The sequence below is a fragment of the Halichoerus grypus genome, chromosome 7 (assembly GCF_964656455.1).
Source record: "Halichoerus grypus chromosome 7, mHalGry1.hap1.1, whole genome shotgun sequence".
Lineage (NCBI taxonomy): Eukaryota > Metazoa > Chordata > Mammalia > Carnivora > Phocidae > Halichoerus > Halichoerus grypus.
This window is the reverse complement of record NC_135718.1, coordinates 38,452,091-38,470,745: the sequence shown is the minus strand read 5'-3', so window position 1 is coordinate 38,470,745 and position 18,655 is coordinate 38,452,091. Positions and strand designations below refer to the sequence as shown.

The 18,655-nt window shown below is 47.5% G+C and overlaps 2 protein-coding genes across 6 annotated transcripts in view; both read right to left on the bottom strand.

The window, feature by feature from the left end:
* Positions 1–4,031: 4,031 nt before the first annotated feature.
* Positions 4,032–5,950, bottom strand: LOC118549505 (zinc finger protein 22). Its single transcript, XM_078077430.1, has one exon. The coding sequence runs from the start codon at positions 5,948–5,950 to the stop codon at positions 5,273–5,275; it is 678 nt and encodes a 225-aa protein (XP_077933556.1). The 3' UTR covers positions 4,032–5,272.
* The window catches only part of RASSF4 (Ras association domain family member 4), a 38,817-nt gene continuing 26,058 nt past the window's right edge, over positions 5,897–18,655 (bottom strand). For 2 of the 5 annotated variants that reach the window (XM_078077422.1, XM_078077423.1), the window contains exons 7-11: positions 17,343–17,444; positions 17,012–17,063; positions 16,342–16,463; positions 15,393–15,490; positions 5,897–6,035 (exon numbers count right to left, since the gene is read on the bottom strand). In XM_078077422.1, coding sequence (XP_077933548.1) covers positions 5,972–6,035; positions 15,393–15,490; positions 16,342–16,463; positions 17,012–17,063; positions 17,343–17,444 — 438 coding nt within the window. In that variant the 3' untranslated portion in view covers positions 5,897–5,971. Of the gene's footprint in view, positions 6,036–12,574; positions 14,099–15,392; positions 15,491–16,341; positions 16,464–17,011; positions 17,064–17,342; positions 17,445–18,655 lie in introns of those variants that run through there. The other 3 variants (XR_013449696.1, XM_036113926.2, XM_036113928.2) reach the window with 3 other exon arrangements.

The window sequence follows — 18,655 nt, the reverse complement described above, 5'->3', positions numbered from 1 at the left end:
AATCTGATGTGTCTCCAGACCTGTCCATTCTGTCACCACAGTACCTCTTACTTCTCTCCTCCTCAGCATTCCCCACTCCAGAACCCCCCTTTAACTTCTTCCTTCATGGACTATTCTAAGAGTCCTCTTGACTCTCAGTGACAGCAAGTGGTCTCCTTGACCCACATCTCTACCTTTTAAATAATCTAGAAAACATTCTTTCCAAATTAGCAACTTGAAATCTCTTTCAAAAACTTTTCAGACTTTCTAATTTTGGAGGGTCTGGTATTGCTTGGCCACAAAACCAATACTAAGAAAATGTGTGTGTGTGTGTGTGGGTGGGTGTGTTTTAAAGTCTGCAAGGTCCTTAAAATGCTCTAGATCTGGCTTTAAGGTGAAAAACACAGAGTGTTAGGTCATTTAAAAGTTGGAAATGGCAGTCTTCTAAAATGATATAGATTCTATGTATGTATATTTCACAATTCAAAGAGCGTAAAAGAAGAATTGGGTCATTAAAAAATAATCATCCAATTTAGGGGCAGGTGAGGTAAGTGGCCTTCCATGTCCCTTCAGACCATGAGAATCTCTGATTCTTTAAAGGTTGATGCCATTTGATACATTTGTTTTTTCATTCATTCCTCATTCACTCACTCAACAAATATAAGTGTGTACCTTGTGCAAGGCTAAAGAATGAATTACACAATGAGCAAGGACCTCCAAAAGAATAGAAAGATTGAAGAAGAGGGATAAGGATGGCAGATGAGGGAAGAAAAGTTCTAGGTGGTCCTCTCCAGCTAGGGTAGGTATGGTAGCTGACAGCCAGGCTAGAAACTCCCCAGAACTCCTTACCTCTTTCTTTAACCTTCTTTCTGTACTTCCCTCTTGGTCATTCTTCATTAAAACTTTGACTTGAATGACTACTATAAGCCAGGAGCTCACAGTCTAGTAGGAGAGAGGAAGAATTGGAGAGACTGAAATGTGGATCATTACAATTCAGTTTAAAGGAAGATTTAAGGCTGACTTCTTGGAGGTCTCTCAGAGTAGGTATTGGTCAAAGCAGGATAAGCAAAGTTACAGAGCAGTTTGGAGTTGCTGTCATTTAGTGTGGAGCAGGGAATGAAAGGAGATGAGACTTGAGGCCCAAGGCAGGAAGTGAAGCGCTGTAGGTCCAATTAGCCAAGTGGGTCTCTTCTGGGGGAGTTTCTCTTCTAGCAACTTGGTTGTTCTCTTTCATGGGATCATTGCCTTCCAAACTATGCCCTAAAAACCTTTATGCAACTCATCTTAACAAACTGTTTCACCCCTAAGGTGATTTTTAAGGCTCTCCTGGAGGCCCATTCCAGCCGTATCTTCCACATCTCTTGGATGAAACTGCACTGTCAATAAAGCAGCTACTTGCTGTTCCCTGAGCATTCTGTGCGTTGCAGCTTCCACTCCGTCATGTAGCTCTGCCTCTCCCCTCCTTGCTCCCCCTAATCCCCGTCATACACAGAGGCTTTACCTCCTTAAAATTCTAGTCCAGGTATGGCCAACTGGAAGGGTTGTGACTTAAAATCTGGATTTTTGGTTTCTCTTGGAATATCAGGAGCTGGTATGCCTGGGCCTGAACCTCTGCATGGCAACAAGTGTCTGAAACGCAGTTTACAGCGCGGGTCACTCTGGCTTAGCTGCCTGGCCTCTATAGCCTTTTGGGTTTCCATTTCCTAACCTAATAAATGTCATCCCTTTCGCGATCCCTTCCTTCCTGCCTTCCTGTACTAGATGTAAATTCTCCCAATTTGAATGGCAATCACCACCATAGTCATCACCTGTTTTAATATTACTTTAAAATACAATGTAACTTACCTTTTTTTCTCCCAGTCTTTTATACATGGCCAGTTCTCAACAAATTTTTATTTCCACAACAAAATGAAAGTACTCTGCCTCCCTAATATGGAGTATAAATACTGTTTGTGGTTATGTGCTTCTATTTTGAAGAGGGACTCCTATTACCTGTCAAAAAATTCATAGATTCTTAAATTTCCCTTAGAAACTTACTACATGGTTCTTGCCCTTTATAGGCATCCCTTTCTCTGTGAGTCTTGACTCAACTGAAGTAAGAGAACTCACCTTTAAATTTATGGGAGTTAATACCTTTGTCACTGACAATTTTAGGTTCTATATATTAGCTTCTCTGCCTCTGGCAACCTAAGAAGCTAGTCAGTAAATTCTTTTTTTTTTTTTAATTATTTTTTTAAGATTATTTTATTTGACAGAGACACAGCAAGAGAGGGAACACAAGCGGGAGGAGTAGGAGAGGGAGAAGCAGGCTTCCCGCCAAGCAGGGAGCCCGGTGTGGGGCTAGATCCCAGGACTCTGGGATCATGACCTGAGCCGAAGGCAGATGCTTAATGACTGAGCCACCCAGGCGCCCCCTACTCAGTAAATTCTAAACAATGTCCCAGGCTCCATGCTAAGCTCTCTACCTGCATTAGTTCATTTAATTCCCTCCACAACTCAACCATAGGTATCTTCTTGAATTTACTCAAGAGCAATTATTCAAATTGCCCAGTTGCAAGGTAATTAAGATGTAAACCTAAGTAGGCTGACCCCAGAGCTGTCTTCATCATTAAATCCTGCCCACCCTTAGCAAGGAATAGTATTCTGTATCTGACGTAGACACCATTTTATGCAAGCGCATCCCTACCCTCCAGTAATGGGTTATAGCAGTGGTTCTCAAGTGTGTCCTGGACCAGCACGTCAGCATCACCTAGGAGCCTGTTAGAAATGTAAATTATCTGGCTACAGCCCAGACCTGATGAATCAGCAATTCTGGGAATGGGCCCAGAAATGTGTTAACAAGCCCTCTGGGGGATTCTGAAGCACCCTGAAATTGGGAACCACTGGGCAGAGGGTCCCATCTCTGTGCTTGCTTGCACAGCACCCTGTACTTGCTTTCCTGGTTTCTCAGTTCCTCTACTTGACTACTCATTTAACCAAAGTTCCTTAAACTAGGGCTGCCTTGGTCAGTTTTATTTCTACCATACTTACAAAATGACTGAATAAATGAATGTGGCAGGCAAAGAAATTTAACAACACCCCTTATTCATTAGTGTAGGGTGAATGAAATTTCAGTGATACTTAAAAAATAACAACCTTGGAGCTTTTTTCCTTCCCAAGTAAAACATCCAGATTGTGTAAGAAAGGAGGCTGCCAGAGGAATAAAAGGATTCAGTTTAGTAAACCTGAGTGATGATGGAAATTCAGCAGAGTATTGAGGGGCAGCGTATTTTCATAGGAGACTGTATTCAGAGGCTGTGCCTATCAGATTCACATTCTCCTGTAACTCAATTTCTAGTAGGGGAACACATCCTTTGATTCATTAACTTAAAGCAGCTGTGGTATTTTCCTCTCATAAGACGGTCATAAAAGATGAAGGTTGCTGCAGTGCACGTTAGTTACTACAGAAGCCTACCATGGACTGACCTAGTTTTAGGGCTCTGAGAAGAAATGCACACCACAAGCTGGGAATACATAAAAATCTGGAGTATTTGCTTTACTTCTATACAGAATATGGAAGTCATTCAGGGTAAAAACATAAATTATGAAATCTAACAATATACAGAGGTCTTTCTGTTGCAGGTTGCTGTCAAAATTGGCAAATTCTTAAAGTGGTGTTGGTCCCAGTCAGAAGTTATTCCAGACACAAAACTTCTATAAAACTGATGACAGATCCTCAAAATGGCCCTACAGCCATGTCCCTGCTACAAAGTGACTTGGCTGTGATTAATAGAGGACACTTGCTAAGTGGTCAAAGATCAAGTCTTTTGTAAAAGATAATTGCAATCACCTCATACTCACAAAACACTTTGTGGGTACTCTGTTGGATGAAACTATTGTCAATGAGACCATCTTCTATGACTTGCACTCAATGCAAGGCCAGGAGGGAGGCAAAGTTCAAGCTTGAGGAAATAAAAAACAGGCAAATCAAGTGATTCTTCCAAAAGCCGTGATTTTAGGTGTTGTTTATGTCATTAAAACCATTTTCCAGGAGCAAAATAAACAGAGGGTAGTAGTATGCAAAATATTCCATTTTGTTTTATTTTTATAGATCACTGTCATTAATACAGCAGGAACTGGTATGATTATAAAAGATACAAAAAAATCAGAAGAATGTTAGCACTCAATAGAAATTAAAACCTGAGCTGAAGGCTGATCAGAAAGTCTGACACTTGGCACTGTTCTGATAAAAGTTAAGAAACGTGTATGCTAGACTTCATAAATAATTCCTATTAACTCAGAGAAAGTTAGCTTACATTTCAAAATCTACACATGGAGCTACAAATGCACCGACACTTGAATTAAATGACTTTCACTGTTGACAAACATTTAAGATAACCAGTGTTACCTAAAACTCCCCAAGGGGGAAAGCAGGGAAGTGTGTAAATTGTAGATTTCTAATTAACAAGTTGAGGTGTGTTGGTATATGGTTTAATTATTTATTCATGTAGATCTAAAAGGCTAGCTCAGTTTGTCAGAGCATAAGAGAATACCAAAACACAAATGGGGATGGATCAACATAAGCCCACCCCAACTTCTGGAAAACAAGTGACACAGTGTAACACCACCTCAAAGAACTGTGCTTCTAAGAATAGGAGACTTGTGGTCTAATTCAGTTCTCACTTTGGCTTCTAGAATCTCTAAGAATTTGGTGTAAAAGAGGGAAATTCAATTCCTTTAATTAATAACTATCCATAAGCAGAAGGGGGGGAAAAAAAAGCTAACAGAGTGATGGGGCTTTGTTGACTAAAAATCTTCGAACATGAATACATGTTAATATGTTGAATCTTGAGTCATACTTACAAACCAATGGTTAATATACTACAAAACTTTACAAACATAAAATCTCATCGGATGCAGAACTTCCAAACTAATGGGATTAATTTCTTCTCCCTTTTAATTACTCCTTCCACAGAAAGTCCTAAAGCTGAGGAGTCATCAGAATACCTGCACTTTTACTTCTGTCATCAAAACATGGTTGTTTTTGTCAAAATGATGCAGGAAGCAGTATCACATGAGGTCAAGGGTCTTATATTCTCTCAAAACAGTTTCAGTTTTTTGTAGTCCAAGTTACATCAAAAAAAAAAGATGAGAACAGTTGGACTCATAGTTTCTTTCAGCCCAATGTCATTACAATGTCTCCATGCTAGGAAAGGATATAGTATTTAAGTGCTCTATTGCAAAATATCTCCAGTTCTAAAAGAGATAGCTTTTATTTATTTATTTTTTTAAAGGCCAAAGCAGTACCCTTTCCTTAGCGGAGACCAGCCACTGACTTCCTACTTGTACCAGCTTTCCAGGATGACACTAAGTGAGTTTTTGACCTAATATTTTTGCCCCGGGTTTTACGAGGTTTCTCTTCTTTGTGCACCTTCATGTGCTGCCTAAGATGAGAGCTCTGGCTGAAGCATTTGCCACATTCACTGCACTGGTAGGGCTTCTCCCCTGTGTGGGTTCTCTGATGTTGAATAAGGTGGGAACTCTGGCTGAAACATCGGCCACACTCATCACACTGATAGGGTTTTTCTCCAGTATGAATTCTCTGGTGCTGAATGAGATTTGAGCTCTGTTTAAACCTTTCTCCACACTCATCACATTTATAGGGTTTTTCCCCGGTATGGATCCGCCGATGCTGAATGAGGTTAGAGCTCTGAAAGAAACTTTTCCCACAATCGGCACATTTATGGGATTTCTTTCCAGTGTGAATCTTCTGGTGTTGAAAAAGAGTTGAGCTCTGACTGAAACTCTTTTCACATTCAGTACATTTATAAGGCTTCTCATCCAGGCTTCTTCTCAGTCTACTCAAGCTTGAGTCAAATCGAACAGTCATTCCCCATTTTTGCCGCTGCCGGCCTGTTTTGCGTGGGTTCTCATAGGCTTTTCCTTGGCTTGAGCTCCGAGAAATACTTCCCTTTGGTTTTCCTAACCGCATGGTGATGAGCCAAATGTATTCTTAAGAGTCTGCTCTCTTCTTCTGAACTGAAGTTTCACTTCCTAGAGCTACACAGCTCAATTTTCTGTGTAGAAGAAAAAAATAAAAGCCAAAGTCAATCACTCATTATTGTTATTATTCAACTTTAACCCATATTATTCAGTCTTCAACCCACTGAAACTGCATCCATGTGTAAATTAAAAATGTATCCAATACATATGAAAACAAAGATAATTCTGGGGGGGAAATACTTGCAAAATAATTCTAATAATTCCCAGGGTTTCAACTTAATAAATATACCCAAATTTTGACCAAATTTACCTATGGAGTTTTTGTCTGTTGGGACAGGATAAAAGTGATAATGTGAAATATAAGTTTTTATTAGGCATTATCAAATGATATAACTGAAGGATTAAAAGGTGGAGACAACATAATATCCTAATGGGAATAGAAGAAATAACTGAAAGACAATCAAAATTTGGGTAATAGACTATCATTACATTTTAATATTTACTCCCATGTTAAAATTCTACTTACTTACTGGTGACTATTTAAGGCATCCGAATTAGAAAGAATGACAAATCATACTACTTTATTAAATTATTTTTGTTTATCCTTACTTGTTTTGCCATTCTACTTTCACAGCATGGATACAACTTGGCTCTAACTTTGTAGCATTAATCGTTTTGAAAGTAAGAACTACCCTATAAGGAGTGGCAAGTTTCTGTGAGTCAGTTCAGTAATACCGGATAAGAAAAATGTAAATGAAAAGATGCTTTTTTTTCCCCCCTAGATTCTAATAACCCAAGAAAGAGGACAATTCTCTGAAAATTTGAAACAAGTGAATTGTTTCTGGGGAAGAAAAAAAATTCAGAAGAACTTTTACTGTAAAGTGGAATGAAACTGAGTAGAAACAAAGGGTAGTGAGTAGAACACAAGAAGAGGAGGAGAAAGTAAGTTTACATGCAAAAACAGAAGTTTTAAAATACCCAAATGCTGCAAAAATTCAAAAAAAAATTTTCATTTATTTACTTATAAGGTTATTTAAAATAATGGCCATAAACAAACAAGCCACAAACTCTAAATAGGTGATAATGTGGGATAAGCTAGGTTGAAAAAGTAATAAAATTATTGAAACTATCTTCCACACCCTATGTCAGGAAGTAGACTTTAAAATGGGAATAATTACCCTGAGTCTCTGCATAAAAGTTTATAAAGCAAATAACTGAAAATACAAATTACATCATTGTTCTTGCCTTTCCTTCATCTTTTTGTATAATTCAGACTCCAAACCTGGTAGTGCTGAGGACCTTATTTGGATATTTAATAATTATCTCTGTTGTAATTATGGTTAAGTATCAGAAAGAGCAAACTGCATACAATACCAATCACCGAGAGAGCACCGCTCATTAACTTTAGTCAATATTTGCAGAGTATAATTACAGAATATTTATCTATTTACACAATATCTGTTTCAAGGAGACATTTGTTAGATACGTGGTGTTGATATTCAAAAAACAGCTATAACGGGAATTATACATTGAAAAAAACATTTATTTTTTAATACTATATAAGTCAGATCTGGTAGGAAACTCTGAGACTATGTAATCCACCTAGAACACTACAGATGAGGAAATCATACTAAGAGGCAGCCTTAGTGGTATGCCAGACACTGTTCTAGGATATTTAATTCTCATAGCAGCTTCACGCGATGCTCTTCATTTTACAGCTAAGGAAAGGCAGGCGGACTTCGGCCAGGTCCCCAATCCCTAGCAGCTCGATCCTAGAGCCTGTCCTCTTGGTGGCAGAACTGACGTGCAGCCGCAACTTTCAACACCAAGTCCAGCGCCGTGACCCGGGCTCAGCCTCATTTCTCGGCAGGTGCGGGTATTACGGTAGACCTGAGCGATGGGAGCTGTAGTCGTGCGAACACGCGTACCCGGAATGAACCTGCTTTCTCCTACATAAAATCGGGAGGACAATAAAGCTGCGACATCCTCGGGGTGTCAGAGGTGTAAAGGAGTCAGTATCTGCAGCTCGCTCCTAACAGCCCTGTGCTACCCAAGCATTTGTTCAAAGTATTTAGTCCTGAAAGAGGCGGCGACGGCCGGCGTGGGCACTGCGGCCCGACTCGCAGGAGCTCCCGCGCAGGCCTCCGCCCTCCCCAGGCCTCAGCCGGCCGCTCCTCGCAGGCCGGGCCCGCCCAGCTCCCTCCGCCCCCGCCCCCGCCCGGCGCCGAGCCTTCCTAGCGGCTCGGGGAGCGGGGGCCCAGGTCTGCCCCGCCCCGAGACGGCCAACCGGCGCCCGAGCCGCCTCCGAGCACCGGGCCGCGCACCCCCGGCCCACTCACCGCGGAGCGGGCCGCCCGCCGCCGCCTTGGCTCGCTCGCTGGCTGGGCGCCCCTCGCGCCGCCGGAAGTGCGGGCCTCGCCGTCAGTCGACGCCGCGCGGCCGCTCTAGGAACTTGGCGGGGCCGACCCTCTATGGTGCTGGGCCCACCGGAAAGAAGGAACCCTTCGTCTCTTCTTTTTGTTTCGCTCGCCCCTCGCGCCGGAGGCATCCCGAGGTTCCGCAGGATCACAAGACCTGTGGCCCGGTCCCTTTGGGTGCGCGCCATGGCCTCCGGGGCCAGCTGACTGCAGCCTGGTCAGTCGGGGCTTTTGAAAGGCAGTACCGGCCTGCCCAACCCCAAACGTCATTCTTTCTAAAGTATTGAGCACTTATTAATTATATAGAGGTACTCTGGAGAGCCGAAACTGTTAATGATACAGTCACCTGTGTTAAAAAAAGTTTTTTTTTTTTTTAAGATCTCAGTTGGCTTTGTTAAGCGATCATGAATGGGCAGCATCCCGTCTAGGAAGCGGAGATGTTCCAAGGAGTTGTATAAAATGGAAGTTTAAAAAAAAAATTTTTATTGTTATGTTAATCACCATACATTACATCATTAGTTTTAGATGTAGTGTTCCATGATTCATTGTTTGTGCATAACACCCAGTGCTCCATGCAGAACGTGCCCTCCTCAATACCCATCACCAGGCTAACCCATCCTCCACCCCCCTCCCCTCTAGAACCCTCAGTTTGTTTTTCAGAGTCCATCGTCTCTCATGGTTCGTCTCCCCCTCCGATTTCCCCCCCTTCATTCTTCCCCTCCTGCTATCTTCTTCTTTTTTTTTTCTTAACATATATTGCATTATTTGTTTCAGAGGTACAGATCTGTGATTCAATAGTCTTGCACAATTCACAGCGCTCACGATAGCACATACCCTCCCCAGTGTCTGTCACCCAGCCACCCCTTCCCTCCCACCCCCCACCACTCCAGCAACCCTCAGTTTGTTTCCTGAGATTAAGAATTCTTTATACCAATGAGATCATATGATACATGTCTTTCTCTGATTGACTTATTTTGCTCAGCATAACACCTTCCAGTTCCATCCACGTAGTTGCAAATGGCAAGATCTCATTCCTTTTGATGGCTGCATAATATTCCATAAATGGAAGGTTTTTATAGGAAGGAGGGTGGGACAAAGAGTTATTAGCAAAAGAAAAAAAATTGTTACATTTTGGTGGGGAGGGAGGGAAAGGCAGTTTTTGTCATAAGGATGAACTCATTAGTGCCCTAAAGAAATTTCAGATGTTACAAGGCCACATTCCTGGGATAGGTTGAAACTAAGTCTTGGTTTCCTATGGGGGGGGGGGTGAGGGGCGGGGGCAAATGACTCCACTTTGGGCTTCTTTAACACCTTAATTTTCACCAAAAAGCCTCTGGAAGATGGAAATGATCATACTCTACAGATAAGGAAACCAAGCCTTAGAGAAGTTTGCTCAAATTCCCACAGTGTGTTAAGTGAAAGATCAAGGATTAGGTGGAGGGGGGCTTTTCGGAACCAGAGTCTCCTGATTTTCAGCATACCCCCCTCGTTTCTCTTTAATAATGATCTCTCCTGGTGCTCCTCTCTTACAAGCTCCTCTTCCACCAGCCTGGCAGGTGCGGGGTCATCTGACCTCTCTTGCATTCTCTGTGCCCTCATTATCCTGTAGAGCTGCTCCCGTCTGATGGCTTCAAATACCAACAGTATATACTGAAGACTCCTGCCTTGGTAACTCTAGTCCGACCCTGGGATGCAAATATTATTGAACCCCAGACCTGTGTATCCAGTTGTTTACTCAGCTGCCATTTGCATGTGTGATGGACATCCTGAACCTCACGTGCGCCACAAAGGAACTTCTGACATTCACCCAACCTGTTCCTTCAACAGTCTTCATCCCAGCAGTTGATAGCAACTCCTTCTTTCTAGTTGCTCAGGCGAAAAATCTGGTTGTCATTGTTATGTCTTTTTTCACCCAAAACCCAAACCCAATCCAATCCTGAATTCTGGTGTCTCTGTCTTCAAAATATATCCAGAATTGAGCTGCTTTCAATACCTTCACTGCTATAACCTCCACCAAGCTGCTGTCATCTTCTTGTTGGCTGGGGCTTCTCTGGGAAACCACCCAGCAGGGACCAGTGTGCCCTTGAGCCTGGTTGTATTTGAAGAGCTCATTCTAGGAAGAAGGGCGTACACATGTGACATGGAAAAGCCCCGTCTCAGCAGGGAGTCCTGCTGCATTTGGCAAGAACGCAAGGGAGTCTGGTCACATGTGTGGCCCAAGTGCAGTAACAGCAGTGGTCCATCTCCCACAAAGGGACCCCGAACAATGGTTCTGTCCACCAAGCCTGAGACTTTGCTTTCTGTTTCCTTTGGGTTCCCTGGGAAAGGAAACTCTGGGGATTCCCATTCCTGGGTTTGCAGAAAACATCTTTGTTAAAAGCGTGACCAGGACCATGCCCCACCCTGCATGTTGTGAGTCCAGGGGCAGGTCAACAGCTGGCTTTCTTCCAGGCAGTCTCAGCTCGTGGGGCCGAAACACAGCACATGTACATTTGCTGTTTTTATACTTAGAACGGCTTGGCTCTCACTGCATTTCCTGCTTGAACACGGCTGAGGGACTGAGGCAGGGGGGCTGTTGCCCACCCGGGCACCTGAGAGGGATATCCCGCTCCTTCTCCACAGCTGCAGGGTGCCTGCGTCCTGCTCACCCTGGCGCACATTGTGCCTTGCTGGCTCCTCCGCAAATCACCTGGTCAGGCTGGATAAGCCTTGTGCTTTGTTTCCCTGGGACTAAAGGACCAGATGTATCCTGGGTGAGCACAGAGGGAAGGCCTTTAATCCATTTTCTGGTAAACATTCCTGCAGGTGGCATATGGCTATCACATGAGAAAAACAAGCTGTTTTTTTGGTTCTTTCTGATAATTTGTTCTGGGCAAACCACCCTGTTTTTCCCGAGTCCAGTCCTTCTTTTGCAATCATGTAGATTTCATCCTGTGTTTATTATTTTCTCTGGTTCCTGAGACCTGGCCTGGGAAGACAGTCCTGTTTTAGGAGAGGACATTCACTCACAGGAATTTGCACTTTGTTCTTGGATGCTTTTATTGCCTGAGATACTAGTTAGTGAGGGAGCACATGAGAAATACTGTCAGCTCTGTAGAGAGAGGAAAATAGAGCTCCCACATAAACCAGCAGAAAACCAGAGCCTAGCAGAGAAAGTCTGCAATTGTGGTGGCACGGTGAGCTGAATTAGCAGCTTTTCAAATTGCCTCTGAAAAGCAAATATACTGTTGATAAAAAGATTGGCTAACTAACCCCTAGGATGACTGTAGAAGTGTACATTTCTCTCTTTCCTGTGTAACTTACTTGTGATTTTTCTTAGCTATGATATTCAGAAGTTAGTTTTGATAATATCTATTTCAAAAGTGATGCTTATCTAGGCAGGCCTTAAATAATACTGAAACAATTGCAAAAAAGAAAAAAAATCCTAAACATGAAAAAACTGTAAAACAAAACCAATGAGTGCTTTTAGAGGGGCTCCTGATCTGATAGCTTCCCATGTGCAGGGCCCCGTCCTGCTCCTAAGCTGGCAGGTGTTTCTCAGGCTAGAAAGCCACCTATTCCAATCTGGGCTCAGCCTCCAGGCCTCCTTCCAGGGACCTACACCAGCTCTATCCTCTGTTGGTCCCCTGACCCTCCCGGATATCCAGCCTGCTTCTCCAATTGAGGATAACGCTGAACACCTCCTATTGAGGTGAACCATGGCTCTGTCTTTGTCTGGCAAAGGACTGAGCACCAGCCTGGCACGATTACTGCCGAATAATGGATTGGCAGTTGAACTAGACCTGAGCTTATAAATATGGGTTGGGGAGTAGAACAACTGGGGAAGCCTGTTTGATTTGTTTTCTACCCTCCCTGAGGTGCTATTGCCGTCCCATCTGAGCCCCTGCCTGGAAGATTCCTATGGTCCTCCTGATGCTGAGATTCTGTGAATCAGGGTGATCCTATTGCTCATCCTCCAGGCTGCCCACAGACCGCACCAATGATTCTTCCTCTGTGCCCTTTGGCTGCCTTTGTCCTCAGACCCTACACTAGTCCTCAGGACAGGAGTCATGTTGGGGTCCAGAGCAGCAGGCTGTGGCTCAGCTTTGGCCCTTTTGCTAAATGTGGCCACACATGTTGTAGGATAAAAGTTCTGGAGGTTAGAGCTGGGAGTCAGGGTGGACACATAGGCAAAAAGAAGGCTTGGTCTGAACTCCTTCAGTTCAATACAGCGCACCTTTATTGAGCTCCTAGGAAACTAGGAAAGGGAGGGAGAGCAGAGATGACAGATACTGCCGGGGATCTCCCTGGGGCACCGCTGCATGTCTCGGTGACAATGGAGCTAGGCCAGGGAAATCCTGGCATGAAGTTCACCTGGGACAGTGGCTCCACACAGCACGGCTGCTCCCAGGCTCTGCTCTTTATGGGGGCCAGGAAGGAGCCATTGCATGGAGCAGAGCTGGACTGTCTCTTATATTTGGAAGACTTTACAGTTCTTCTCTTTAAATCCACTATCCACAGGCCCCAGTGGGAAAAGAATTTGGTCTTTAACTTGCTCTGTTTTGGACAAACACTTCACATGACCAATGTAAACTGTTGCATAGTTTTGCAAAGGCCTTCCCGTTCATTCCAGAAATTCTCCATCAGCTGACAAATCCAAATTGTTCTCACTGCAGGGAATTCAAAGCCCTTTCTCCTCAAATAGATATTTCTCCTCATTGTGCCCCTTTGACGGGAAGTGTAGAGAGTGAAGGAATAAGCCCAGAAAGAGCAAGAGGCACATGGGCATCCAAGGGACAGCGGTGATGGGGACTGAGCATTGCCTTCCTGAGCCACTGCCTGAGCCACGGACTCTGCTGCACATGGGCTGGCATCCTGCCAGTGCCATGTGGGCCTCCTCCTCCATGTGATCGAAGTGCCATGTTTCCTGCAGCAATCTCCTTGTAAGAATTCTTCAGGTCCCAAGAGAAAGTTAGAAGCCAAGTGCTGCAGAGAGACGAGAGGAGGCTCATGATCTTATCCCGGCTCTGACCTCTGCTGCCAGGGGGCTAGGCTGTGGGATGCTCACAGGGTGGCATCAAAGGCTTGGAGGCCAGGGATGCCACGGGGAAGTGAAGGCCAGAAGCAGGGCACATCCCATACCTGCTGGCAGCCCCTGTTTTTCCCAGCACAGTCTTGAGTAGCAGCATGAGGGGAGGCCGGACAGGGATCTCACGGTTCACGTGGATGAGGAGGTCAGGGATTCCTGGCCAGGCAGAAACTCTGGGCCCAGGCACTGGGAAAGCAGATAGGGCACACACCCCATGGGCGCGATCAGGTACTGCTCTCCTGAGCAAGAGAGGTGTGGCATGAACAGGACTGGCCACGCCATCCAGCCACATAATGTGGCCAGTGCCCCAGCTTCAGGGCTGCTTACTGCCCAGGCAAGCCTCACACATAGACCCCACCGAGCAAATTTGTGGCTCCTCAGGCCTGGCTCTGGGCCCGGTGAGTGCTCAGCTTGGAGCCAAGAGCCAGGGACATGGGGCGCATGGTACTCAGGCAGATAGATAGGTAGAAGCGTGGGGGCTCGATTCCCCAGCTGGTGGCTCTCAGTCTGTGTGACCGGTCAGGGCCTGGCCCCCCACACTCAGTGCACACTGGCAGTTGGGGGGCTGCCGAAGAGGCCGGCGCTGGCTGGCTACTTGGCCTCCACCAGCTGCTCCAGGCGCTGCAGCATCGTCAGACGCAGGGCTTGGAACCTGGAGGGAGACACAGCCAAGAGGACTCACTGACCCCGGAGGACACAAGGAGAGGGGGACAGAGCGAGGGAGCACATAGATGGCTGGGCCAGTAGACCCAAGGCTGATTAGCGGCCACCATCTCTCCTCGCCAAGGAGAGGGAAGAGCCAGGCCCGCACCCTGCAAGACCAGCGGCTTCGAGGAGCAGTCAGGGCTGCAGACCCTGTCAAGCTTCGAATGCGGAATGTGCTGTTTCTCTTCCCAAGGTTCTTCGGTACAGAGAGGAGCATGCTGGAGGGGACAGGGTGGCAGAGCAGGGATCGGGAAGCCTGCGTTCAGGCTCAGGCTCTTCAATGACCTGTGCCGCAACCTTCCTTGCCTCAGGCCTCGGTTTCCTCTCTGTGCCCCGAATGGACTGGCCAGGTGACCCCCAGGTCCCCTTCCAGCTCCCAGATCCTACAGCCAACTGCATGGTGGACTGTCCCCTCTGACTGGGGACACTCTGCTGACTTCCCGAATGGGGCCTCACTGCAGATTTGGAAGGCTGGGGTAGGGACTGGAGGGAGGGCTATGGCTTTCCAAAACTCATTCAGCCAGAAACCGGAAACCAAACCAGTCCCTCGACGGCAGGCCCTCTCACAGTGAGCAGACTGCCTCCTTCCCTTCCTGAGGGGGACTCCGACCCTGGCCCCGGCTGAGTGCCCCACGTGTTCCCCCTACCCCATCCTTCACTCTGCAGAGGGAAAGGCCAATCACTGGCAGGTGCAGCTTGGCTAGCCTCACCCAGCCAGGCCTTGCTGTAGCTTCCCCAGGAGCCCGGAGGTGACACCTGCTCACCTTTCCATTGAACACGACCAGCTGACGTAGAAGGTTCCAACAGCCACTGCTTTTTGGCAGGCTGAGAATTCCCACTAGCAGGAAAGGCCCAGACCAGGCTGCATGTGCCCTGAGCAGGCCCTCTCCTCGGTCGCTCCTCCAGGGCTGTGTCACCAGCAGCGCTCATGACCCTGGTCCAGCGCCCACCCGCGCTCCTGCCTGACTCTCCCGAGCTCAGCTGCAACAGCGGCGCCCCTCCCGTGCTGCTGAGGTGCTGAAGCCAGAGGGGCGGTGTGCCCTGCCTCCTGCCCTTTCTGCAGGCTGTCACCCCAGCTTGCCCTCACTACCGGGGGGGGGGGGGGGGCAGGCCTCCCTGAGCCGGGCCAAGCGCCGTGCCCTGGAGGAGGGGAGAGCTTGCCCAGCCCCGGCCCGGGGCTCTGCCCTGCGCACTGGCCCTGACGTTCAGGACCCCCGACTGGCTCTTTATGTGCTGCTTACTTCGTGGTCAGTTTGATTATTTCTCTTTCCTCCTCTTCTTTTAATTTTTCAACAAAACTGTCCAGCACCGGCATTTCAAATTTAATGTACTGAGCGACCTAGAAAATCCAAGAACATTTTAATGTGCTTTAAATTAGAATCCAAAAATGTGTTTTCTTTTCCTCAGGGCCTCCACAAGCAGCCGATTCAGCCATGTCTTAGAGCCAAGGAAATGGCTGCCCTTCCCCCCACCCACACCCAACTCTCGCTCTGTACTAGGACGGAGGACAGAAAAGCCCATTCTCGCCTCACAGCCTATTATCCCTGGGAGGAAAGATGAAGCTGGAGATTAGGAAAAGTATTCAGTAGAGAGCAGAACCACACTGGGTCTTCTCGGGGGTGGGGGAGGGGAGTGCTGGGAACGCCATTGTTTCCGCCGTGGAATGAAGCCGCGCTAGTCTGTGAATGGTCCGAGGCGTGCAGGGTCACTGGCCTTCACCTTGGGTCCAAACCCTAGAGGCCTTTTCCATGCAAGGGAGCTCAGCAACATGCTCCTTCCTAGCCCAGGACGCAGGCTGTTGTGGGACTTAGCCACGTTTCCCTTCCACAGGCCCGGGGTAGGCCCTAGTTACGGGGCCCTGGTGTGGGTCTTTAGTGTAATGACGGCCGAACACACTCTAACAAAGGAAAAGTTTCTACCTGCCTGAGGGGGGAGGCACAGGCAATGGTTTTTTACGACTCAACTTCCTTTTACCCCTAGGCCGGTGGCTGGGGCTGGTGGTCCTTGACAGGAGAAAGGAGGGCTGGAGCCATCCCTTTGCTGGGCTTGGGGCCCTTTAGGAGAGCTGTGTGAGACGCCACTCCACACGGCTCTGGCCAGGCTCATCTTCAGAGCCCTTGGGAGTCCCCCATGCTGTCGTCCAGCCCCTCCCTCAGGAGCAGGCCTCCCTGAGCCTCGGCCCAGACTCACATCGTGGGGAACTTCCTCGCCCAGGTCGGCTTCCATCAGGAATATCCTGGCGATCTTTTCACATGGCCCGTGCAGGATTCTGGAAATCAGTGGGTACTCACAGTCTTTTAATTTTGTTCGCTCTGAAAAAGAAGGCCATTTATAAAACTCATGGGCAGTAGGATTGCCCCTCTTTGTTCCAGGATGGGAATGTGGTAGAAAATGGATGTCCAGGGGGCCCGGGAACCTTCTCCAGACCTTGAAGAGAAGGTGGCCCTGAATGATGTGTGATTGTGGCATTCAGCAAAGACAGGTCAGAGAGGAACAGGAGCCCAGGGAGTAGGAGAGAGGGGAGGGTGGACACGGGGAGGCCGGGCTGCTCAGTTACCATGGAGCGGAACCCTGCACAGAGGGACATGTGGGTTCTGCAACCGTTCTCAGGGGGTGAGGGGCTTCAGCTCCAGCTCACAGCCCCTGACATGCACCCCCAACCCTTCCCAACTGAGTGCGGTTGAAGACAGTGGCCTCCCTTGTGAGTTTCGCGGGATTCTGGAAGGGGCAGCGAGTGTGCCTGGGTTTGGGCTTGGCAGAGCATTCACGGTGGCCCTCAGAGAAGGAGCATGGTCAGTGAGCTTGCCACATGGACAGAGACTTCGGTCTTTATGATCCGGAAGCACAGGCAGACACTTACCCCCAGACTCGTGAACAATGTAGAGTGCAAACTCACTGGGGCCATTTTCCACCTGTACAGAGAGGAACAGGAAGTCAGACCAGGGCTTTATGAGACAAGACAGGAAGGGATCCCTGGCAAGAGCCACACCCCCAGTGCTGCACGCACAAGTCCCCAGAGATCCTCCCCTCTCTCTGCTTCAGATCCCAGAGATGCCGCGTCAGCAGAGGAAACTTTTGCTAGACCTTCTAACCCAGGAACCACCGGCAGCTTCCCCGGCCTTTGCCAGCTTCCCCAACAAGACAGCAAACTGCCAGCATCCCGGGGCAAGGCCGCTCATAGCCAGACTTACTCGGAACTTGTTCAGCAGCAGGGTGAGCACGTGCACAGTTGTCATGGTGCTGTTGACCCTCACGTTGGTCACGGACCCATAGGCAGGAGTAAACACCGAGGTCTGCAGAGGGAGGTGGGCCGTTCAGGGCAGGGCCAGAGGGACACGGAGCTGACATCACGCAGGGTCTGGGCACACTGTCAGCCAGATGGTCTGGGGTGACAGGTGACCCTGGGCTCTGGAAGCACCTGTGCCTGTCCAGCACAGGTCGCACACAGCTGTGCCCACATCTGGGGCACTTGGGGAAGCCATAGCAACTCCTGTCTTACAGAGGCCTGTGAGAAAGATGCCTCCAAAGCTATCAGGGCCAGTTCTCTGACCCTAGGAGCCAGTCCCATGGAAGTACTTCACAGGGCGTGTGAGGACCAGTCTCCTTCTCACTCTTTCTTTGGCTCAAATTGCCAAGTGTCTGTTGATTCTAAGACCAAAAGTTCTGGAATCTGTCTGCTCCTTCCTATTCTCCCAGCAGCAGAGGTTCTCAGTTTACACTGCATCAGCGTTCCACCTCTCCCCTTCCAATCTCAGCGCTTTAGTCTTGGTTCCCAGCCCCAGACTCCTGAATCAGAATCTGCATTTTGTGGAAACCACCAGATGATGCTCTCCATACAGTACAATTTGAGAAGCACTGTCTTCTGGCATAGTTCTAGTTAGAAGTATCTGAAGGCATCCCATAGCCTCAACAGTACCATTGCTTCCTCTTCTCACTGCACACATGATACAGTGATTCTCTCCCCAGTGCCCTGTGGTCCAACCACACGAGCTCTTCACTGTTTTGGGGGAGGGGGCATTATACTCCTGCAGGTATCTTGCCTTTGCCTGTGAGACACCATATAGACAGTCAACCAGGGCATCATCTGAGGCTTAATAAGTCCTCAATGAGCACTGGCCAGGTTATAGACCTGCTAAGCACTTCACCTAAAATCTTTGATTTAATCCTTCCAACAGCTTTTTGAAGTACCCTTTTAAGAAAGGACACAGAGTCTTGGAGAGGTCAAGTAGCTTGTCACGGTCACCCACCTAGGAAGGGCAGAGCCATTGGAAACCCCATGCTTTATCCCCGTGGCACTGAGATCTCCCTGTGATTCTCACTTCCCTGAGGTGAGCTCTTCCTCACTTTCCAAAACTAAATTCAGATTTACACATTCCTCCTCTATGGTCCTAGCTCTATTTTCCCCAGGATATAACTGGGGCTCAAGAATATGAAGGACTTGCTCAGTGTCCCCAAGTACCGGAGTCAGACTCAAACCCAGACCTGCCTCTTCCATTGTCGCCAT

Coding starts and splice junctions, on each gene's coding strand:
- LOC118549505 (XM_078077430.1), bottom strand. CDS start 5,950: ATGCGGTTAGGAAAACCAAAGGGAAGTATTTCTCGGAGCTCAAGCCAA.